Source organism: Dasypus novemcinctus, chromosome 11 (assembly GCF_030445035.2).
Source record: "Dasypus novemcinctus isolate mDasNov1 chromosome 11, mDasNov1.1.hap2, whole genome shotgun sequence".
Classification (NCBI taxonomy): Eukaryota; Metazoa; Chordata; class Mammalia; order Cingulata; family Dasypodidae; genus Dasypus; species Dasypus novemcinctus.
The window spans coordinates 85,176,268-85,201,212 of record NC_080683.1 but is presented as its reverse complement, the minus strand read 5'-3'; the positions used below and the strand labels follow the sequence as shown (position 1 = coordinate 85,201,212).

Sequence of the window (24,945 nt, the reverse complement as noted above, 5' to 3'; positions counted from 1 at the left end):
GGTTCTGCTGCTAAACCTGGGCCCTTAACTTCATGAAATTTTCCACCTGCGTGGGGGCATCTATATTCCCTTGGCTGTATCTTCCTAAGAATCCAGAGCATAAGCCAATGCCGAATCATTCTGTAATTTAAATAAAGTTTCTGATGGTTTCATGGTTTTTTAAAAGGGATGATAAATGTATTAGGAAATAATATGGATTCTGGTCCTTGTGAGTGTGATTGTACTACTTTTGTAAATGGCCTAGGTTCATGACGCCAAAATGAAAAAGAGAAAAGAAAAGCCCCCAGGTATGTTCTCTCATTATCTGGCAGTTCTTCTGGAGCGTTTGGGACCACAGGTCTACTAGAGGTGTTGACCCTGGCCTTTCTCCGAGCCTCTGTGTGTGTTAAACTAAAGTCTCCAAGTTCTCTAATCCTAAATCTGTTGCCTAGTGCCTGGGCTTCTGTGGTCTGCCCAGAATCCAAACTGGGCAAACGGGGCAAAATTAGCACATTTTGTAAGTCAAAGCATACCAAATATTGTGTGGTACGCTTAATAAAGGGTACATGTTAACTGCCAAATGCAGACATAAAAGAACCAACTTTACTGGACCCAACATGAAATTGTTGAAACCCATCTGTCAAAAACCTAAGGGAATTTTATAAGCTAGTTAAAAGACTGCTGCATGTCTGCAGAAGCACTCAGATCTTCCTTTTTTTGAGGAAAAAAGTCTGTCTTGTAAAATTTTCTTTTTCTAGAAATATAATTGTTAGCTTGCCCTATGCCATGAAAGTGGTCTTCAACAGTTTTCCTAATAAATTGGCAAGAATTTTAAAAATAATTATACTCAAAGTTGACAAGAATGCCAATATTTGGTGGAATAATAGGTGGGTGTATAAATTGGTATAGCCTTCCAAAAAAGGACAACTTGGCAATAGGTATCATGAATTTTAAAGCACTCATAATATTTCACTCAGCAAATCCATTTCTAGAAATTGAACCTAAAGAAACAATCAGATGCTGAGGCATGAGATGGTTCAGTATAGCATTATTTACAGTAGTTCAGGTGGGAAGCTATCTAAATATCCAACATTAGGGGTATGAGTGTATTATATATTATAATAAATTCCTAAGGTCAAATAGTAGGAAGCCATTACATAATGCATTAGAGAATTCTTGCTATGTCAAATGCATGAAAGAATATACATCTGAATATATAATGTGATATCAATTTTCCTTTAAAGGTAAAGATATAAACACATGCATATGTACAGGGGAAATACTGGAAAAAGTAAACCAAAAAGTTAAATGTAATTGTCTTCAGTGGTGGGACAGTGATTGATTTTTTAACCATTTTTCCATTTTATTAAAACATACTTTTTATTTATGGAGACATTTAAACATATACAAAAGCAAATAGAATAGTTTTATTAACTCTCATGTTCCCATTACCCAGTCCCAATAACTGCCAACCTATGGCCAGTCCTGCCCCACCCCCAATCTACTCCCTTCCTTCAAATTATTTTGAAGCAAATTTATGGTTGATTTTCATGTTGTTCTTAATGTTTTTCTGTTTTTATAATTTTTCAATGAAAATGCAACAAAGCATACTTTAAGTATCAGGGGAAAACATATAATTAATCATTAATAACAATTAAATAATGAGGGGTAAAACACATAACACAGAAAATTCTCCCTATGAGTCCTGCTTAAAATATTTTCTTCCCACTGCTGTTCTGTAGGTGGGTCAAATTCACACAGCTCTGAGCTACCAGCCTGCGAGTTTCCTCAGAGGTCCAGAGAGTGACTGGAAATGGGTGGCTGCTCTCCCAGATCACTGCTGGTCATGGAAATTTGAGCTGTGTCTACAACTAAGGCAGATACTAGCTGAGAGCGTGATTCTGTTCTGTCACAAGAAAACATGACTCACTTCTCAGCCTCAACGGTACAGCTTCGTAATCAAACACCCTGCTTATCTCATAAATTATTCACTAATGGCTAGATTAGGGAGGACACCGCTGCTTTCAGACTGAATTCGTTTCTCTCAGCAACAAATCGGAAGACCCACTGTACCTGCATATTATATTCTAGGGTATCCGGTCTGCTATTCATAACTGGAAATGGTCCTCCATCTTCCATAAATGCTCTCCAAGGGAATAGCACAGATGCCTAAAAGAATCAAATAATCAACATGAGAATGCTGTACGGTATCCACAAGTAATAGACATCTGTATATGAACAAGATGTCTGTGTGTGTACCCTAAAATGCTGTTTTGGGTGATTTATTTATTATTTAGAAATACTTCTTGATAGATGGTCCTTGATGATGTAGATAAAAGAGTCATAATCTTATTGTGACAGTTTGAATTTTGTGAATCCCAGAAATCAAAAGATTACGCTGTAAACTAAGCCATCCCTGTGGGTGTGAGACCCATTTGACTGGATTACGTCAGTGGGGTGTGATTCATGGTGAGTATCCACCCTCTTGTTGGGTCTGATATACAGGGAGACACAGAGAGACAGACAGACACACAAAAAGGGAGCTGCCATGTTTGATTCTGCCATGCGAGAGGACTGCAGAAAAACAGAAGCCCCCAAGAGGCTGAAAGAGCTGAGCCCTGGAAGGAGACAAACCTTCTGCCCATTGCTCATAGCTGAGCTCCAGATTCTGGAGGGGGAGGCTGAGACCTCCACAGAGATCAGTGGCCGTCTTGCTTTACCACGTGGTGACACCAAGGATCTCCAGTAGCTGACTTTGGTGAGAAAACATCTCTGCTAATGCCTTGATTTAGACATTTCATTGCCTCGGAACTTTAAGCTTTTACCCCAAATAAATTCCCATTTATAAAAGCCAACAGATTTCTGCATTGGCAGCCCTTTGGAAGACTAAAGCACTTATTAAGTTTTTTTTTTTAAATTTTGGAATGTGGCTAAACACAGAAGGGTTGCTACGAGTTTGGTGCAACTAGTCAGCCCCAGTATTCAGACATTCCAGAATAGTATAATAACTACAGGGCATATTTATAATCAACAAATGTAAACTTACTCATATCTGAAAAAAATTTTAATACGAAATTTCAATATCAGGAATACTGAAAGTAAGTCCTCCATCACCACTGTGCTCAATTCTAGGTAACAACTTAAGACTGATGATGCGACAGTGTATTACATGTGAGTTTTGTCCCTTCCACATTACTGTCCAACAGCCCAGGCACCCCTTACTCCTTGTGGCACCCATGCACTTGGACATGGTGGGCCATCTGACCCCACTGTACTGCTTCCAGACGTAGTCCTGCCCTCGCATGATTCTTTTAGTCTGCATTGCTCCTGATTCACTTCAGATAACAGAGCCCGGACACCTGCATCCATCTAGGCCCAGGCAATGCCCAAAGGCAACAGGAGCAGACCCTGTGGCAGGGTCCAAGCCTGTCTTCTGGATCTAAATGATGGTTAAGACTTGGGCCGAGAGTCACTGGCTTGTAGCTAGGGTAGAGAGAGTTGTGGGACTTGCTTGGGATTGATGTTGGCCTCACTTAGCCTTGCTTTATAACATCAAAGCATTAAGTCAGAGGTTTTGGAGTCAAAAAACCTGGGCTTCCGAGGTAGTTTTAAAGATAGTTTTAAAAACATGTCCATAAATTCTTTGATACTTCTCCCATCAAAAGGTGGAACTTAATTCCTTTTCCTTTATTGTGGGCTGAACTTAGTGACTCACTTCCAATGAAAAGACTATGGCAGAAGTGATGAAATTCTACTTCTGAGTTAAGGTAATAAAAAGACTGTGACTTCCATCTTGGATTGCTTGCTCTGGAGGAAGCCATCTGACAAGCTGTGAGGCAGCCCTGTGGAGAGGCCCATGTGAATGAGCTTGGAAGTAGATCTTCTGAGGCCAACCAACAGCCATATGAGTTAGCTTGGAAGCAGATTCTCCTCCAGTTGAGCCTTGAGATGACCTTGATCCTGAGCCCGAACTACTCAGCTAAGCTGTTCCCAGATTCGACATCCTCAGAAACTATGTGAATGAATGTTTATTGTCTTTTGCTAAATTTTGGGGTAATTCATTACACAGCAATAGATAATCTATACAGCTTGTGATCTAGTACTGCTATTATTCTCCCGTGGTATGATATGGTCTTCCAGAGCCTTAAACTTTGGTTGTAGAAGGTGAATAATTTTGTTCCTGCCTAAGAGCAATAATAGTTGCCAGGATCGCATGTATAATACACATTATAACCAGGGCTATTGAAAAGTCAGCTGCTGACCTGGTTTATGTGTTTTTGCTATCATTATTAATTAAATGGAAAAGATCATGTATTGGTTTTGCTACCAGTTATGAGCAGATAATTGATGACTTCAAACTGCTGAGCAGTTTAAAGTGCCTCAGTGAAAGAAGCCAATGAAGACAGAAGTACATCAAAGCTTTGAGAGCCCATGCAAAATCTAAACTAAACAGAAACTCAGTGATACCTTTTATGTGTGTAAACACCTATAAACTCACCTGGAGGCTCCGTGGATCCAGTGGCTGGGGAATGCCGAGCTGTGAAGCAAAAATGCTCTTCACAAAAGCGTTGCTCATTGGTGGCAACCCATGGTATATACCATCTGTGACAGACTGGTAGGCAGGCACATTTCCAGCTGCCAGAAATGTTCTTCTAGCCAAAAAGGAAGGGAAATTTCATTCCAAGCATTTACTTATGCTTCTAAAGCACACAACTTTCTTCATATTTACTGTAGCAGGATAATATTTTGAGATATTAACTGTGGTTTCTTTCTCAGCCATCTTATCTCCCAACCCTCTTTCTTAATGCACCATCCTTCACTCCCACAATTCACAATCTTTGTGAAGAAGGGAGATACACTCTACAATACCACTGTCCAGTTGAACTTTGGGACATGATGAAAATGTTCTATGTCTGCACTGTTCAAAATGGTAGCCACCAGTCACATATTGAGCACTTGAAAAGTGGCTAGTGAGATGAGGACCTTAAATTTAAATTGTATTTAATTTTAGTTAATATTAATTTTAATTTAAATTAAATAGCCACGTGTGGCTACTGTATTAGACAGTGCAGCTCTAACTCTAGAACAAAGATATCAATTGTTTGTTGAATTGATTATTTGAAGACCAACAGTTGAGACAATAATTCTTGATATAAAAAAACCGAAATTTTAATTTAAGTTAAACAAAAGCCTGGACTTTGAGAGAGAAAGGTTTTAATTTTTTTTTAATTAAAAGAACAAATCTTGGCTTTTGCATATCAATAACCAAGAACTCTGAAGACTAGTCCATGAAATTTGTACCATAAGTCAAAGAGAAGGAAGTGTACATGGTAAATTAGGCTGATTTTCTAGACCAAATGGAAATGAGTTTAGAAAGCAAGGAAAGACTATTTCTAGAGCTTAGATCTAATGGATGCCTAAGAAAGTGCTGACCTAAGGTAAGTTGGGGGAGGAGGGGATGCCCCAGAACAGAGAGGACCTTTAACCTGCATCCTTCATGGTTGGGGCCCAAGTCTAGGACACAGAAGACATGGAAGAAGATTAGCAATGAGGGAGATGTCAGCACTGACAGGGGATGTCGGCGGATGGAAATGAGGTGGCCTCCCAGAGACTAGCATACCCTCAGTGTATATGTGGGAGACTTGGGAGTACCTAGCCCACACAGTGGGTGCCCAGGAAGGATGCTGAGCAGTCGGCCAGTCAGAAGAGGCCTGAGGTTGGACCAACTGGCCCAAAACAGAGATGGGTGAGATAGACTGCCAGAACGATTCATAGTCTGATTCCATCCCCTCTTCCCCCTGCACCAGGAAGTTAGGTCACCTGTGGGAGGGGGGTGAGGGGAAGAAGGAAGGAAAGGGGGAAGAATTTTTTTTTAGGAGGTACTAAGGATATAACCCCAGGACCATATACATGGGAAGCTGGTGCTCAACCATGGAGCTACGTCTGCTTCTCAATGAGAAGTTGGTTTTTCCATTTGTTTGTGTTTTTAGAAGGTACAAGGGATTGAATCCAGGATCTCATACATGGGAAGCAGGCACTCAACCACTTGAAAAGTGGCTCATGAGCACATGTGAAAACCTATTGAGACCCTCACTTGGCAAACCCTCGTCTAAGCCTTCTGTAGGAGAGGGTCTAATTAGTGCAACTTGCCAGCAGCCAGGTCTTAATCAAGTCAGATCTCCCAGCAGCCCACTAAAATGCCTGAGTAGATGCATTGAGTTCTCTAAAACTCCACCTGCCAAACTGTCAATAAGCAGTCAATGTTCCTAGAATGCTGATGATCTTGTATGTGAGAGATCTACCCACAAACATGATCCTAGGCAAGCTGATTCAAACCACAGGGAGCTGGTGGTTCACAGGGCACCTCCTAGAGCTTTTCTTGGATGCAAGGACATTCTAAAAAACCCTGCAAAATGGTCTTGAGATCATGGTCAATGTTATGGCTCTTTGCTTCTTAATCTCTTAAGAGCCGAGCCATGGTCACTGGAGGCCTTCTGATGTCTCCCAGAAATCCTCAGATAACCCCAGAGCCTATTTTAATATCTGCGTGTTTAGAGACACAAACTAGATGAGCATGAAAATGAAAATAAATTCAAAAAAGAAGAGAAAATCAATAGAGATTCAACGACTGAAAGGCTGATGTTGTTTTCTTTCGTGATCCCTTGTAAACTCCTAATTTGAACTTGCTGCAGGAAGCTATTATATCTTTGGGTATTTCTCCAAGTTTCTCCTTTTTACCTTAATCATTCTGACCAGCAACAATATATTCAGATTAGAGGCAACTTTCGTGCCATATATTTCATTTTGTTTTCTTTAGTGTCTGTGGCAGTTTGATGTTACTTATGAATTACAGAAAGAGATATAGATTATGTTTGAAACTGTTTTGTTCCTCTGGGCATGATACCCTTTGATTGATTTAAATTCAAAGGCTTCATGTTTATTTGATTGAATCAAGATTAGGACTTTGATTTGACTATGTCATTAGGGTGTACAGGGTTGAGTCCCTGCTCCCTTGGTAGGCTACATAAATGGGCACTCACACAGAAAAACACAGAGAAATTGAGAGAGCTCCATAGACACAGAAGAGGAGAGAACTTATCAGTTTTGATTCTGCGACCCCAGAAAGAGAGTTGTCATTCGCCTGAGAGTTTACAGCTGACTTTGTGAAGAGAACAGAGCAGCTGAGCCCAGAAAGAAATGAGCCCAGGGAACAGAGATGAGCTTTATGCCAACCTACAGCTGAGATCAGAAGAAGCTGGGCCCATGGAGCCTTAAGAGGAAAGAGGAAGGCTGAACCCTTGTAGATACTGGCAGCCACCTTGTTTCAACATGTGGCAACAGATATTTGGTGAGAAGGTACCTTGAGTTGGACTATTTAGGACCTCATAACTGTAAGCTTCTGCCCCAAATAAATACCCATTTATAAAAGCCAACAGGTTTCTGGTACTTTGCCTCAGCACCTCTTGACTTACTAATACAGTGTCCCTTTGAGGGGCTTTCCCCGTCCCCCTTTCCTCTATGTATGGCTGAGTTATGAAGGAATTCAGTCCTTTAAAGCAGGGATTGGCCAACTTTTTCTTAAAGGGCCAGAGAGTAAATATATTTGGCTTTATGAACCTTACAGTCTCTGTTACAATTATTCTATTCTACAGTTGTAACTTGAAAGCATCCATGGACAAAACATAAATCTTTGGGCATGATGGGGTTCCAATAAATCCTCAGTTATGGCACTGAAATTTGAATTTCATATAATTTTTATGTGTCATGAAATACTATTCTTTTATTGATGTTTTCCTCAACCATTTAAAATATAAGAGCCATTCAAAATTGGCACACAAGCCATACAAAAACTGGCTGGTGCCAATAGCAATAGTTTGCTAACCTTTGCCTTAAATAAATGAGATTGATTAGAACTGCTTTACCACCCAAGCATTTATCTGCAATGCAAATGATTAGTCCAGCTGGCATTAAAGATAAGCTTAATCCTCAGGCATGTCCTATACTGGCTAATAAATAACTCCTGCAGGTTGGTGGACATGCCCAGAGATGAATGACCAGCCCTGGGCACAACGACTCCAACCCTCTTGAATCAGCACTGATACTATCTGGCCGTTATCGAAGCTTGGCAGAGGCAGGTTGACAGGGGCAGAGTGAAATATTTTGTGTCTAGAATCACGTGTCAGTCCAGTAGGCTGAGCTGACTGAAGCCACAGAGAAGCAGGAACCAGACAGTAAGTGACTCTATTGTACCTTTTTCCAGTTGCCCTTGAGCCACATCACCCATCTCTACCAATCTATGGGTGCATGCTGCTCTCATCCAAGGTAAAAGTTCTGCTCTTTTCTTTTTTTTTTTTTTTTTTGTAACTCTGGAGAAGTCTGCAGTTCTCATAAGCAAAAAGTTCCTTGGGGTAAACAGTCATATTTGCTCAGCCTTGGTGAGCTCCAGGAAGGGTGAGGGAATTTCCCCAAGCTCCCAGTCTCTAAAGATTAGCTAAGAACTTTTCCTTGTTCGCAGGTTCAGCCCTCAGTAAACTGATCAAGAGGAATGCGCTTTATCTTTTTGCTTCTCTTTTTCTCTCCTCCTTCTCATCTTTTCGGAGTGTTCCCTTCTATCCACACTGCTGCCCAGGGTTTGGGGTCAAACCCCTAGACTTTTATTCTAGTCTGCCACTTACCAGCTGTGCAATTCCAAACACAGACAACCTGAAGAGCTGTGAGGGGACAAGTCACGGTTGTACAAGCGGCTGGAGGAGATATGCTGCAGGAAGGTCTCATGGGGGTGGGTCACCCTGGATGACTCCTCTGAAAAATGTACTGAAACCAGATACTGGACATCGTGCCCTCTGTTCCTGAGCCTGAGTATGCCAGGACAAGGAAAGTGTGCCAGGACAGAGGGGCTCCCCTGGGAGGACAGTGCCAAATGAAACCAAATGTAGCTGGAGTCCACCAAGGACTTCTGGGGTACATTCCAATATCTTCCCCCTTCGTACTTTCCTGACAAATTCTGACCTTGGCGTTTCAGAGCCCAGAAGGCTCACAAATGGCCATGCGATGATCAATCAGAGCCTTTATATTCTACCTGCTAGACTATGCTACAGCTCAGAAAGCTGTTTGTCAAGAAAAAGAAAACACTGGTCTTTTGTCCTGCTGGATTTAAATTCTAAATCTAGAGTCCCCTGGTGCTCAGAGTAAAGAAAACACAGAGTAGAAACAGAAAAGTAAAGCTAAGGACAATCCCCGTATTTGCACTCCTCTGTGGACACCCGCGCTGATGGTGGGAAGCAGCAGCTACAACCCATGGGGAAAAGTGCTGCCCACGCCGGCTAAATACCCACAGTGGGGGCTACTCAAAGGAAGTTCATTAATTTGGACAATTTTAAGGATTGGCAGAGACCCTCAGGTCTGGCCCCCTGCCTCCTTTCATACAAAGCTGACGCATGTGAATCTTAAGCCAAACTAATTTTCTCTCCAGTCACAATACATTAACCAAATAAAACATCCTTTTTGTATGCAGAGTGCTTAATGCGGATGGTACCTCTGAGGCCAGAGGTAAATTTATTTATAATTTAACTCAGGAAGTCAATTCTACTGGCTTCAGAAGTGCAGTGAAAATTCTGTCCTTTTGAAAGGTTGAAAAAATAAATGATACACTTAGAAATAATAATCTTGAGAAGCATAACAAATAGTAATCTCCCCCCAAATCTCTGTATATTGAAAGCACCAAGTGATACACAAACTAACAAATGGTCTTGAAATTGTATTTAATAAAATCAAGAATATTGTTATCAGAGCAGAACATGTTCTATTTGGACTCCCTCCACTTGCACAGGACACGTTTGGTCGCCACAGTGTTCTGGATCTGATTGTGCCTGAGTATTTTAAGCTCATTATCTAATCTTGCCACGAGTGGCCTCCGCGGACGGTCACTGAGCAAGCACCTGCCCAGCAGAATCTACTAGACAGGATTAGCACCCCAGGTCTTACCGAATGAGATGCCTTGCTGCAGCGTCAAACTGCAGAAACATAACCTCCCTTCGGAGAAGGAGTGCCTGGGCCACCTGGTTGGGGTCCTGGGGGCTCTGCAGACTGTCAATCATTTTCTGCAGCTCTTGAAGTTCGGACCCTGAGAGGCAGACAGCGTTTCAGGCAGGCAGTATAGAAATGCAGGCTACAACAGCCAACCCGGTGAACCGTCTTTTCACCCTCCAAAGCTAACATTTCACCTAAATGGATTTCCCTCTTTTTGTTTGTGGCTCTGCTAATTATGTTTTGCAAGACCAGCCAAACCTTCTGTTCTAGAAGACTGATTTATCTGACTTGTTTTTCTTTCCTTCCTTCCGTCCTTCCTTCCTTCTTCCCTCCCTATGGAAGATTAAATTTGCTTTGCTTTTGCAGCATAATAAGAACATGCTGTTAACAGTTTTAAAATTTGCAAGGGTACAGTCTCTAAAGAAAAACAGAAACTACAAGTAATGGGAAAGCATAGACCTTGCTACATCCTTAGGAGCTTGAAATTATTACCGATTATAAACCCACAATCATTTCATTGTCACACCAAGCAAATCAGTCCTCCCAGTCATTGCCTTATGGGTTAGAGACTCAAGACCATCCAAGGCGAGCAAACAACAACAACAAAACGCCAAAAAACAAACAAACAAAATCTCTATATGCAAAGGTTATACTTATCCATATCCATATCATTTATTTATCCTTCTAGCTGATTCTAGCCATTTTAGGAGTGGTTGGGGGAATCTTTATTTGGCTTTTTTCTCAGACCCTTACTGTAAGAGGAGCTTGAAGGCTAACTAGTGCTGGGTTAAGGAATCTGTCCCGGGGGCTGGCTGGCTGACCTCTGTTACCAGCACAGGGAAAGATCTGGTCAGAATGGGAGAGCACAGCAAAAAAATGACAAGCCCTCAGGAAGCACTGGTACTTCAATATGTAGCCCAAGGCAGCAGTGAGACGAAAGAGCTACAGGGTATTTCTGGAACTGCTCTACCTCAATAGTCAGCCCCCTGACCTGAGCAAGCAGCATTTTACCCTACCAGGTCTGATACTGGGCCTCCTCCAGCATTTACCAACTTGGAAAGCAGAGGAATTATGGGACTGGGGAAGCTCTCTGTGAGACCCAGGGCTGAGAATGGTCGCTAACTCTTACCACATATTCTCTTGGCAGGCAAAGATAAAACACTTTGGATTTCAAATCCATTTGATGTTTCTCACATAATAGAAAATTCTGTTTGTTTCCAGCCTCAAAATAATTGGATCCAATCATCAAACTTTAAATGACTCCTCCAAAGCTCATGATCATATTGGACTTAAGGAAACTTCCATCAGAAGAGGAGTCATATTAGAGCAAATTGTACAAGAGGGGTGGTCAGTAAGCTCCATTTATTTAATGCTTAGTGGGTTTTTTATTAGGCTAAGCAGCAACCAGGGGAAAATGTATAGTCTTCTTCAATGACAATGAAAAAAGGAGAATAAAAGATTGCATATCCCCAAAGATTAATGCTTTGCAAAATGTAAAATGCTTTGCAAATTGTAAAATATAAATGCTAATGTAAAATGTATTTGGGCAAGGGCTGAAGGGAATAAAGACGAGAGTTCACTTGGTAGAGTGGTTGGATTATAGGGACCTTTTCTTTTTTCATTATTTCATTATTGTTTATATAGTGCTGTTTGTGCAATAAATAACATTTTTAATAGGAAAAAAACATTTTTTTTGCATGATCAAATGACTTCCCAGCAAAATGGTTATGTGCTGATATGTGGCATTATCATTAAAATACAGTTGTTGGATGTGCTCTTCCTTTGTTATTTACAGACTTTAGAATCCTCATCCTGGCTTCCCTTTCTTTGTGTGTCATGCTGTTCGGCAGGAGGAAAGTGGCAGGTGCAGGAGGGGAAGAGAAGGGGAGGGAGCCTGTCTGTGAGGCTGGGACAGATGGTTCTGGCTGGTGGTGGTAGTGGGGGGTGGCCCCTCTGCCAGGAGACAGCAGGAAATGAGCCTTTTCTCATTCCTTGCCCCAGGAGGGTCCTGTTCAGGTAATGAGAGAGAGAGAGGAAGCGCAGCAGGCCAGTCTTGGTGTGAACATTCAGAGCCAGCACGCTCTGTTCTTCGTTTTCTGGAGGGATCCTGAATTTGGAAGCTGGGCCTATCAATTTGGGCTCTTACTGGCTTCCTGGTCCTGCACCAGGAACTCACACTGTAAACTCCCACATTCTGATTCCATCCTGTGCTTCACGCGGACTCCAAAGGGAGTTGCTGGCTTTTAGGATAGCAGAGAATTTGGCAGGATGTGTAGAGTATGCTTAGAGTTAGTGGGCGGACCTGAAATCTTGAGTGTCAGTTTGAAAATTTGTTTAAAGTATGTAAAAGTACAAAAGTCATTTGATCTAACTCCAAGTAGCTCTGAGGTGGTTTAGGTTCTGAGATGGGTTGGTGCATGTATAGACCCTCATTTTATCTTTTCGTCATCATTTTCCTTACCTCTGGAATGAGGCCAGGAATGGAGCAGCTCAAACCTCTTCAAAAGATGATTATTTTAGGGGAAGCAGACTTGGCCAGTGGTTAGGGCGTCCGTCTACCACATGGGAGGTCCGCGGTTCAAACCCAGGGCCTCCTTGACCCGTGTGGAGCTGGCCCATGCGCAGTGCTGATGCGCGCAAGGAGTGCCCTGCCATGCAGGGGTGTCCCTGCATAGGGGAGCCCCACGTGCAAGGAGTGCGTCCCGTAAGGAGAGCCGCCCAGTGCGAAAGGAAGTGCAGCCTGCCCAGGAACGGCACTGCACACACGGAGAGCTGACACAGCAAGATGACGCAACAAAAAGAAACACAGATTCCCATGCCGCTGACAACAACAGAAGCGGACAAAGAGGAGCACGCAGCAAATGGACACAGAGAACAGACAATGGGGGGGGGGAATGGAATTTTTGTTGTTGCTGTTTTTCATTCAATTTGCTCTTTATTTATTTGCAGCAAAGAAGAGTACACAAAACTTTGCGTTCTCCTTGAAGCATAAATGCTTTTATGCCCACATTCCCAATTGCAAACCTTAGAAAGCCTGGGCCCCACTTATCCTAATGGTTTCCCTTTTAATAAGCATATACATAGCAAGAAACCAATTTTCATAATCCTGAATTCTAGATCCTCAATGATCTGGCCTTATTTCTCACTCTTCCTCAGCTCCTTGGGGCCACACTGACCGGTTCCCTGTCCCTGCGCCTTCACCGATACCCTTTTCTTGTCTTGCCAGGATCGTCCCTGGTGCATTTCTCCACTAATTCAAATCCACCCCTACCCACATCGGGAAAGCCCCCCAGATCTCTTTTGCCTGCAGGCTCTGCCCTTGGAAAGCTCCTTCCACTCAGCGGTAGGATTTCCTGGCTAATGACTTCCTTTGGAAATAGCCCGGATCTGTCTATTTCATCTCCATAAAATGCAGGTCTCCTCATCTCCAGGGCGGGAATGCCATTTTTCTGACCTGTCCCTCCTTTCGCCTGCCTCCTGTCTGAAGCTCAGCCCCCACACCATCCCAAAAGCCAACAGCTCCCCTAAAAGCACCTTAGCCTATTTTATAACAGTCCCAACACTGGTAAAAAGAAAATCACCTAAGGCTGCTTTGGAACTTCTCTATTCTTTTGATGCTTATATTGAAGACTTGCTCATAGTTCTGACAGCCCAATAACCTGCAATAATTCTGTCCTTCCTGCTTCTGTGGCACTGACTCCCCCTCCCTCATCCATCAATTTTCCTCCCAGATCACCACTCAGGCCAAAGGTCTCCAGATTCTTTGAGTGTTCACTAGCACAATTTAAATCTAGGTGGGACCAATTCACAGGTCTTCCACGAGCCTATTTCCTTTATGCACCAGCCAGAGGGGAATAGATTCAGATTATATCACACTTGCCTTCAAACCACTTGATTTAAATAGGCATATTTTCCCCACTTCTTTGGCTTTCCTCATCCTTTAAAATTCCTGTTTATTATGTTAGAACACTTTGAGTGATTAATTGATGGATATTTGCATCACTAGTGACATAATTTGGATGGGATTTTTTAAAAAGAGGTTTTCGTTTGAGATACTGGGGCTGGGGATTGAACGTGGGACCTCATATGTGGGAAGCTGAGGCTCAAGTACTGAGCCACATTGGTTCCCCTGAGTTGGTTTTCTCATTTGTTTGCTTGTTGTTTGTTTTTTGTTTGTTTTGATTTTAGGAGGCACCAGGGATGGAACCTAGGACCTCCCATGTGGGAAGCAGGCACTCAACTGCTTGAGCCACATCCAGTCCCTGGGAGTCAAATTATTAAAATAACAAGATCTATTCCCCTGCTTTTGATCAACCCGGCTTACAGATCATTTCAGGGTCTCAGATGTACTTAGTGCTTTTATCTGATAACCTGATGCTGAGTTAGAGGCCTCTGATTAGTACTGAGACTACAAAACGAAAACCTCCCTCATTCTTCCTACAGGATCATCCTCATCGGTGTTAGCCAAGCAGGGGCTGTCTGCCAGCTTCTTGACGGCAAGCAGGCAGAGTGACTTGGCTTTCACTTTGCAATGTTATTTCATGAAGACCAGGAGGGGAAAGGGAATGAAAGAAAACTATTATTTAGTGAGGACAAAGGTGCTTCTAGAATTTTTACAAAGATTTTTATCAACAGAACATTTCTCCAAGATAGGTGTCATCATACCCATTTTATAGATGGACAAATAGAGACCCAGAGAGTAATGTGCACCGGTTCCAGCAACCAAGAGGCAAGACAGGGATAAGCCTAAGTCTCCTCACTCCTGAATAAGATAAATGATGATCTGGTCAGCTAAACATACAGTTTGGAGACAGTTTATGATGGGACTCTTCCTTTGCCCTTCTTATCGTTGTGATTGATGAGAAAATATTTGTTTTATTTTTCCAAGTATTAAGAACTTCACATGATTCCAACTACATACTAAAGGTGATGATTTAATCTCTTACCAATGCCCTCAGTTCCTCCCCAGTTGCCTCTCACAGGGTTTGGACTTAGAGGAAATTCAAAACAGCCTGGACAATTTCCAAGTTTAGCAAAACTGAAAAGGTATGCCACAATGTCATGGAGAGGACTGACGAGCTGCAGAGTTAGCTTTAAGGCTCTGAAAGCTGCCTGTGGGGAAATCAACACCGGGAAGTAATCTTTAGGAAGTTTCTACGAGACATATAAAAATATGGTAGTGTTAATTAGGGATAATGTCTTTAAACAAGCACATCCAGGCAAACATTTCACAGCATATACAGGATAATATCTAAAAGGAGAACCACAGAGCCGTCTATTCATGAACCTGAGTTCTGCCTTTGGACAAGGTCACTTTTATGGGTGATTAAAGCAACATGATTCTCTTTGTTTCAAGCCTTTGATGGCCATAAGCACATCAAAATATGTTTGCATGACCATCAGTGAATTACAAGGGTCACAGATAAATTGATAGGAGGGACCCACATTCGGACAACATTGTCACCTGTAAGCAAAGCATAAATTGCCTCAGACATTTATCAACATAGTTTAAACTAATACACAACTAAAAAGCAGGCACCGAGTCTTAACTAACAACATTTAAGTGAAGGAAAAGTGACAAAGTGTGATCTTACTGCAGCAGGTAGTATTTCTCTATTAAAAAAATAAAAAGGAAAGGGTGAGAAATCTAAGTTGTTAAACAGGTTTTTCACTTACAAAGAAAAACCAGGACATGCCCACATTGCCATTTTCAACTTTATACTTTTATTTATTACATACTTATTTGAGCGCTTTATGTATTTTTATAAACTCTTAAAAAAATGGTTACCAATGTCACCACAAATAATTTACTATCAGTCCAGCTGTGGAACTCAACCTCACATTAGCTTCAGTGCATCAGGTGCTGACTTGAATGGTTTGGGAGGAAATTGAGGATTAATAAGGAATGTCAGCAGTCTGTTGATGTTCATTAATGACAGGGAGAAACAAAACTCATGAAATAATGGGGCCCAGGAAAAGTAATAATAAAACAGGCAAAAATATTAGAAGTGGTGAAAAAATTTCAAAACCTAGATGTCTCTGAAAAGAACAAAAGACATTCTCTGGAAATATTAGGCTTAACTGCAAGACGTAAAAACCAGTCTGTTTTCATTCTGGTGCACATAAAAGAATACAAACCTTTTCTGGCAGAGTTTTGAACATAACCAGCACTTCAGAAGGATGGGGTATGAACCATAAATTGAGGAAAACTTTTCCATCGGCAGACAGCAAACATCGTGGCCTGGGCTGAAAGCTCCTGTGGCATTAGAAGAAAAACACTGGTAGCAGCTGTTCCCGTTAAATAAGGGGCATCTTTGGGTGTGAACTATTTAAGCCACCCCCGCAGGCCACAGCACCCAGAGCCTACAGTTGTGGTTAGGCACCTGCCCACCGTCCAAGCCTGAGCCTTTTCGGACAGCTCCCAAGTGGCCAGAGCTAGAAATAACTCAAAGGGAAGAAGAGCCATTGGGCTGTGCCCAGGCTCAGCTGAGCTGGTGGAGGGAGTGGGTATGGAGGGAGGAAAAGGTGTTCTGCACAAGTACACATTTTATCTTAATTAATTCTTAGGATGGACATAGTTTTGCTCCTGTTTAACAGGTCAGGAATTGAGGTTCTAAGAGGTTACTTAGATCTTGCCTGCCCAGCTCCCAAGAGACAAAGGCGGTGTTTCGTGCGCGCTGCTGCCCGCCTCCACAGACCAGGCTCTATTTTTCTGCTCTCCTGTCAGGTTCTCCAGCCTCTGGCCTTCTTTTCTTTCTTTCTCCTCTCTGCTCTCCTCCTCCCTCAAACACCTTATGATTTCTTAGGTGGTGGTTTAGCTGTCTCTTCATTCCTCTGTTAAAGGAGCCATAACACCCTCTACCCACCTCCCCCACCCCAGACACGGAAGCCGGAAATCAGGGAGTCATTTTCAGACTGTCCCTTCTCCTTTCCTCCCAGGTCCTGTGAAACTTGCTCACATTTGCACACAGTTTTCATTCCCACTTGCATGGTCTAGAGCAACACTGTCAGTGGGAGGCGTTCATGCTGTAAGGGGCATTTGGGAAGCAGTAGGGGTATTTTTTGACTGTCACGAATGTCAATGAGGAATAAAATTATTTCTGGGTCTCTGAAAGAGATTCAAGGGATAAAATTTAACTCATTTTAACTGAGCATTGAATACTTACAATATCAAACATTCTGAATATAAGGTTCTCACATCATTGAAACTCTACCTGAAGTGAATTGTTGGCCTTAAATCTATCTTTCAAGTTTCAAATCTCAGTTAATTCTCAGATCAGGAACAAAGTACAATCTTCCTTTAGAAAACTTTTAACAGCCACAAAGCCAGACTATTCCTGTCCTGCAGATCAAGGCAGCTCAATCCAGCCTTGTCTCCTTTATTCGGTTCAGAGTATTTTGATGGTGCCCCAAAGAAACACTGAATATTAAGAAGGTACAAGTACAGGATTTGTATCTGGGTCCATGGGGTCTGCCGCATGCCCACTGGCAGCTGCCCCCAGCAGCACGGCTGAACCCAGTCCTTGACCTTTGAGAAGTATGGGCATCCTTGGCGTTCTAAGACCCACTATAAAAAAATCATCCTTCACTTCTCATCTTTCATTTTTGTAGCCAGCAGCTATCTACCTAGGAGGGGCAGAGATGGCAGCAGAAAGCTTTCAGTGCTCAATGCTGGGAACACAGTCTGATTCTCAGCCTCCCAAGGAGAATTGTTCCCCCACCTCTCCCTCAACGCCTACTCCCCTTAGAATGGCCCATTGACTATCTGGCCTGAGAGTTCCTTGACCTGCGCAAGGTCATCTCTCCTCTTCTTCATTGCCCTTCAGCCTCCCAGCTCTGCACCACACCCCTGACCTTGTCATTGTCTGGAGCCATATCACCTCCAAAGTCTTAAATTTCAACATCCCACTTTCCCAACTCAACTTCATTCTTCAAGTTTTCTCTCTCATTCCCTCCCACTAAACCTCTTTCATCCCCACAAAATATGCTCACTGACATCATACAGTCAGTCCTCTGTTCCCCTTTCTGATCTCATTTCCTTTCCCACCCAAAATGGATCTCAAGATCAAGCACATGAACTATTCTATCATTGGCACCTTCAGTTCTCTGCTTCTGTGCTTCCAATCCACCTACTTAGCAAACTTCCAACTCTGGATTCCTCCAACAGTTCCACTTTCTGCTTCTATTCCTATGCTACTAAAGCACAGCTGGAGGAAATCATACCACTAATTGTTGGATGCCACAATAAGTAGTTTCTAACCTGAGCTGAGTGTGTCACCCCAGGACAATCCAACCCTCCCCCGCTTTTTTCCTTTGGTTAGCTCTCACACTCATTTCCCTTTTCAATAATCCAAATCTTCCTGTCCTCTTCAAGCCCTATATCAAATTCCTGCCAGACCCTGACCTTAATGGAATTAAAGGCCAATTGGCCAGGACTCCCTCCACTTCCTGCTGGCCCACCCACAAACACACCTACACACCCATCCCTTCAATTAGGACAAAGTCGGAGGTGGGCACTTGGGAGACAAAACGAAGACAACCTCTGCCCTCAAGGACCTTATGATGGAAGCATGATGCAGTGGAAGTCTATAAAAGAGCAGAAGACACAATGAATAAGAAGCACCCGAGACTTGTTGGGAGTACTGGAGAAGACTTCACAACTGAGGCTTCTGAGCCAAGATGGACATTTCCCCCCACAGCTCTTCCTGCTCATGGCACCGCCATCTTTCTGTTCATCCAGGCCAGAAACACTAGTGACATCTTGATTCCTCCTTCTCCCTCCATCCCACATTAAATCCAGCACCTGGCCAAACTGAGTTCACCTCCTAAGCTTCTCTCAATTTTAGTAGCTTCCTAAATGGTGTCACTGGCGATCACCTTGCTCCCCTCCTTCATGTGACCTGAAGGACAAACACCAGACTTCTGGATCTTGCCCCCCTCCCCTGTAATCCTACTTCCCAGTGCCATACCCTGTGTATGAGGCACACAGAGGTCCACACACCGCCTTACCTGTCTGTGCCTTTGCACATGTAGCTCTCCCAACTTCAACTGAATTTCTCTTCTTTGTCCACATGGAACACTAATCACTTTCAAGACCCAGGTTAAGCTTTTCCTCTTCCCGAAGCATTCCATATTCCCCACCCCCATTCCCTAATCCTCTGGATAACACTGCACATTTTCTGGTGGGTGCTTCCATTATACTTTTCTTTTATTCTTTATCACACTGTATTGTAATTACATGCTCTCTGTCCCCTTGCATGGAGGGCAAGGACCATGTCGAACACATTGCTGTACAGGGCTTGGCACCAAATCTGCCATATGTTGTTGTTCAGGTCATGCCCTGAAGCATCAGCAGTGGCTGAAATCCAGCCTGGACTTTACTAGCCAAGCTCTGCACCCTGGAGTGGGGCTGCACCTGCCAGAGGAAGGGGCATCTTCTTCTAATTAGCATAATGTAGCACAGTGGGGTAATGGTAGGTCTGCCTGGCATGTATGATAGCTCTCTCTGTCCCTTCTTCATTTCTCCATTAGTCAATGCCACTGCTCCTGGGAGTGCTGCCAAGTGTAGTCCTAGTGTCCAGACTCCCCTGGAGCCAAAGAAGTTACCCGAAGCGTCGAGGGGCTTCCTTTGGGGAGGACAACTCCCTAGGCTCTTCTTCCACAGAGTCTCAGATTGGGAGGGTGGTCCTCTGCTAAAGCTAAACACAGTACATTATTGCCCTTTAAGGATTTAGAATTCATGGGGCCCTTCTAGTCAAGGAATGGCAAATCATAGCAGAAAGACCATCTTTCTCCTTTCCTTGACCACGGCAGACATTACCAATCAATTCCAACCTGCTCACAAGCTTGGAATGTCTTAGAATCCACTGATAAATTGTTGCAATATAAAATAAAATCCATTTCTTATCCTCAATCTAACCCAACCCCTAATATTATGAATGAGATGAGAATCTCTGTCCCTCCTGACCTCCATTCCTCCACTCTTTCCCCTCCATGGCCTAGGATTCCCATTTATCATTTCATAGCCCCTTTCAAGGAAGTCTTTCTCAGTAGTCCCATTCCTTGGAATCCTGCTGTAGAAAACCTAGCACTAAGAATCCTAACCTATTTAACTCTAGAGAGCAGCTTCAAATTCCTCACTCATTAAAGGAAGAGACTGAGGCCCAGGAATTGAGGTCAAGTAATTTGCCCAAGACTTCAGGGCAGTTTATGACAAAGTTGGGTAAAGTTTATAACTCCCTGGTTGTTGTTCTCCATTACACTGTCCTGTGACTGGTGTCTGATATCTATGAGTAGGTATGCTGAGTATGGAACTACAGACTTTGGAGTTAGAGTCTTACTTTTCCAACCTTCCACATAAAACAGAAGTTCCTTTCTGTGAACAGAAGTTCACATACATTTTCTATGTGAGTGTATAAAAAAGGATGTGTTAAAATGTAGAGTTTAGGAAGCCAGAGATGGGGATAGTGGATAAACACTGACTCAATCAATTACAGCTTATCCACTGCCTGGCTATGGGACCTGGCTATGGGTGAGGTACTCACTTTGTTCATACTTTCTTGGCCCAACACCCAACCTTAAAATTATCACATATTGGGAAACGGATGTGGCTCAAGCAGGTAGGTTCCCATCTACAATATAGGAGGTCCAGGGTTCAATGCCCAGGGCCTCCTAATGAGGGCAAGCTAGCCCATGTGGAGTGCCAGCCCAAGCCAGAATGCCACCCTGTGCAGGAGTCCTGGCCAGTGTGGAGAGTTGGTGCAGCAAGATGATACAACAAGAGACACAGAAGAGAGAAAATTCAGAAGACATAGCAGAACAGGGAGCTGAGGTGGCACAAGAAAGTAACCGACTCTCTCCCACTCCAGAAGGTCCCAGGATCGGTTCCCAGAGCCACCTAATGAGAATACAAGCAGACACAGAGAGCAGACAATTGGGGGGGAGGAATTAATAAATAAAATTCTTAAAAAAAAATTATCACATATTAGCCAGCCAGATAGTGTAGTGCTCTAGGCTCTGCATCCTAAATGACTGTTCATTTTAATCTTTACAAAACCAAAGTTATCTGCAAGAAACAATAATGGAACACATAGAGCAAGACCTGAGAGTTAGAGACATTTTTTTTCCTTTCCACATCCTGACTTCCTTATTATATGGTTGCTGCAAATGAAACAGATTAGAAAAAAAAAATGTACTTCCTGAACACATTTTGTCCTAAAAACAAGTGTAGTTAACTCAGGGTTGGGCTTCTGTGAACCATTTTTAAAGTCTGATCCCAAATGGAGATTGGATTTGTAAGTGGTTGGTTTGGCTTGTGGATGGATGAGTGACAAAAGGTCCCCAGACAATAGAGCTAAGAAGTCTTAGAGGATTATCTTGTGATGTTTAATATTAGAGAAAGATGCACTGCAACTTCATTAGGTAACAGGTATCCAATCAAACCCCTTTAGTAGAGTAGCAGTCTACTGAGTTTCTATACCTGTGACAGCTTTTGTGAGCCCCCGAAAAGATTACGTTCTTGAACTAATGCATTCTTGTGGGTGTGGGGCCCTCTGATTAAATTCAGTTAAGGAAGCCTTGATTAGAACACCTGATTAGCTTGCTTTAGGGCTTTTGATTGGACCACGTCAGTGAGGCATGACCCAGGTTGGGTGTCTGCCCTCTTGCTAGGTCATATATAAACTAAGAACACACGCATGGAAAAAGAAACACAGAGAAAGGAAGCTCTGCCATTTTGATCCTGCCATGTGAGAAAGAGGACTCCAAGTTTGCGTACAATGACAGAGAAGTCATGAAAAGTTCAAGGAGATGATGACCAGGGAGATATGCCTAATTGCCCACAGCTGAGCTCGTGGAGATAGTGAAGAAGGCAGGGACCTCTGCAGAGACCGGCTGCCATCTTGCCATGCCACATGGCAGGATGCTAGGATCACTTTAGCTGACTTTGGTGAGAAAGCATCTCTGATGTTGTCTTGATTTGGACATTCACAGCCTTGGAACTGTAAGTTTTTCCCCTAATAAAATTCCCATTATAGGGAAGCAGACTTGGCTCAATGGATAGAGCGTCTGTCTACCACATGGGAGGTCTGCGGTTCAAACCCAGGACCTCCTTGACCCGTGTGGAGCTGGCCCACGCGCAGTGCTGATGCATGCAAGGAGTGCCATGCCACGCAGGGGTGTCCCCTGCGTAGGGGAGCCCCATGTGCAAGGAGTGAGCCCTGTAAGGAGAGTCGCCCAGCGCAAAAGAAAGTGCAGCCTGCCCAGGAGTGGCGCCGCACACATGGAGAGCTGATGCAGCAAGATGATGCAGCAAAAAGAGACTCAGATTCCCATGCCGCTGACAAGAATAGAAGCGGACACAAAAGAACACACAGTGAATGGACACAGAGAGCAGACGGGAGGGGGGGGAGGGGGGAAGAAGGGAGAGAAATAAATATAAAATAAATAAATATTTTTAAAAACATTCTCATTATAGAAGCCAACCCATTTATGGAATATTGCCTTGACTGCCCTTTAGCAAACCAAGACAACCCCCCACTCCTTTCTCAAATGCATTCTTCCATTAGGTACCTCCTGAAGTATGCCCAAAGTGAATTTAATGCCTGAGCTCATGAAACAAAACACATATCCATAAACTGAGCGCCTTTTAAGTACCAAGGTAGAACTGCCCACTAATTTGGTAGCCAACCATCTATCTGTCAAGGGCTTAAGGATTTCAACTTCTTTCATTCTCTAGCCCATTCTATCATCCCCATTTTCTTGGTGAACTCCAACTTTACCGTCATCTGCTTTTTGAATTCTGCCCTGGAGTAGAGTTGACCACTCCCTCTTTCAGATCACCTGACTTCTCAAACATCTCTAACATTGACTCTCAAACATCTCTAACATGATGTCTTTGAAGTTACTCATTTGTTTATAGAGCTTCCCCCTAGTACACTGAATTTATTATCAGAGATAATAATGACTTTCTACCTTTGCAACTCCAGCACAAAACAAAGAATAAATGATAGTTGAATAATGGATGCACACATGAATGAATGTACAAGTGAGTGAATGAATGCGTGAAAGCATAGTCTGATATCAGTGGTTTTTTCAAGTCCCTCCCATACATCCACTCAATGGTCATATTTATTGAGTATTATTGTTACTCAGCACTAAGTTCCATGTGGTAAGGGAAGAGTAAGGAGTGAGGAAAATTCATCCTATAGGGTGCTTTTGCTCTTCCCTGGAGACTACACAGCTGTATAGTCCTCTCCTCTCCAATCCCTCCCCCCCCCCTTTTTTTTTTAAGGAAATCTGGTCACTGACTGCACAGGTATGCTAATTTCTCCATCCAGTTGGATGAACTCTAGATAGGCTGAGTTAAGACCATTTGTAAAATTGTATAAAGCACAACAAGGAAGTTTGGAATGAGCTCTGCTCTATCACTTAATGTTACTCTGTATCACCTTTTTTCTCTATCAGAGAATTACAGAAAGTCATTGATTTACCTGAGGCACTGTGTTTATCATTGTTTATTTCTGAATATTTTCTATACCATTGAGTATAATATTTGAAGCTAGGACAGCTCCAGATCAAGTTTACTTATTTGTTTGCTTATTTTAGATGCTGGCTTATGTAAAGGGGTGTGACTGATGAAAATCTCTGGGCTCCTCAGGGGAAAACAAAACTGCATAGATTAAAAAGCAGTCAAACAACTCATACACAAAGAACTCCTTCTGGGTTCAGATATTCTGGGAGTGTTACCTTTTTCTTTTGTCCTCTGGACCAGAAGATCAAAATCAAGTGCAGTAAAAGGAGCTAGGATTTCTACACCAAACTTAACAGCCTCTTCTTAACAGGGAGAGGGTAGGTCTGTATGGGGAGGAGCAAGCTCCAAAGGAAATTACACACCTGGGGTCAGCCTTGAGGCCTTCTTTGGAGGTGTCCCTCAGCCCCTTCTTTTCTTGTGGTTGCCCGACCATGAAAAAGGTATCCCTGATGGTAGGGAAGTCTTCCAGCAGGGCTCTCAGGCTATTGCAGTATGCCATGATCTGACCCCGAAGAGCATAGTGAGACATGTGGCGGTTAAACCTGAAAAATTAGAAGAAGAAATGATGTCCTGAAGGTGAATTCAAGTTATGCCATATCTCACAGAAGTTCCAGGATCTATTTCCCTGGAGGACTTTTAAAAGAATCAAGGGGGACGGGTACAAGAAGAAATTTCTTCAGGTTGCTATTGCCTGAAGGCAGAGGTGTGGATGTCTTCAAAAGGCCACTGACTTCTGATGTTCCTCTGCATATCAGAGGAGGACAGTTTAATTTGGTTTTAACCACTAAGCCTATGGTTTATTCAAACACAAACTGCCTGACATTATTTGAATTTCTACATATAATACTGCTGTTTATTGCATTCAGAGTCAGAGAAATTAACATGAGTTGTTCATATATAGTATACTTACTTTTGACAGTATTCAGTTATAACATCTCTCTTGACTTTCTCAATTTCATCCTGTAATAAAGGAGAGTGATAGTTCTTAAATTAGACAAGTGGCATTAAGAATTATCCATCCTAGTATATGTGCCCAAACTTCTGACAATCAAAGTAGGATAAGGCCACCCAATTGACACATTCCTTCTGAAAGTGAACTTGTAGGGAGACACTCATCTATTGCTTTCTCATGCTCCTATACATCTTGCTGATTATGCCAGGAATGCAAGGTCCTGACCTCTCTGTACCTGGGCCATCTCTAAGCAAGCAACCCTGAGGGATGAGGCAATTTCTCCCTTTGGGTTAAATAGCTGGCTTGCTATAAAATAGGTGGATTGCCCAAGTTCAGTGTTTCTCAACTATGACACATACCCATTGCATGTGTCTGGGCCCCTTCATGTAGCCCCAGTGGGACTTGGGAGACAAGGAAAACTGATACTAACATGAAACTCATGTTGTCTGCTCTG

General features: G+C 42.8%; 1 protein-coding gene across 4 annotated transcripts in view; it reads right to left on the bottom strand.

Moving 5' to 3' along the window:
- The window catches only part of LOC101426333 (uncharacterized), a 166,541-nt gene that overhangs the window by 30,648 nt on the left and 110,948 nt on the right, over positions 1-24,945 (bottom strand). For 3 of the 4 annotated variants that reach the window (XM_058307234.2, XM_012528997.4, XM_058307237.2), the window contains 7 exons: positions 24,450-24,499; positions 23,902-24,081; positions 16,147-16,264; positions 14,955-15,120; positions 9,964-10,102; positions 4,478-4,631; positions 2,053-2,148 (listed from right to left, as the gene is read on the bottom strand). In XM_058307234.2, the coding sequence (XP_058163217.1) occupies positions 2,053-2,148; positions 4,478-4,631; positions 9,964-10,102; positions 14,955-15,120; positions 16,147-16,264; positions 23,902-24,081; positions 24,450-24,499 (903 nt within the window). The remainder of the gene's footprint in view (positions 1-2,052; positions 2,149-4,477; positions 4,632-9,963; positions 10,103-14,954; positions 15,121-16,146; positions 16,265-23,901; positions 24,082-24,449; positions 24,500-24,945) is intronic. The other variant, XM_058307236.2, reaches the window with a different exon arrangement.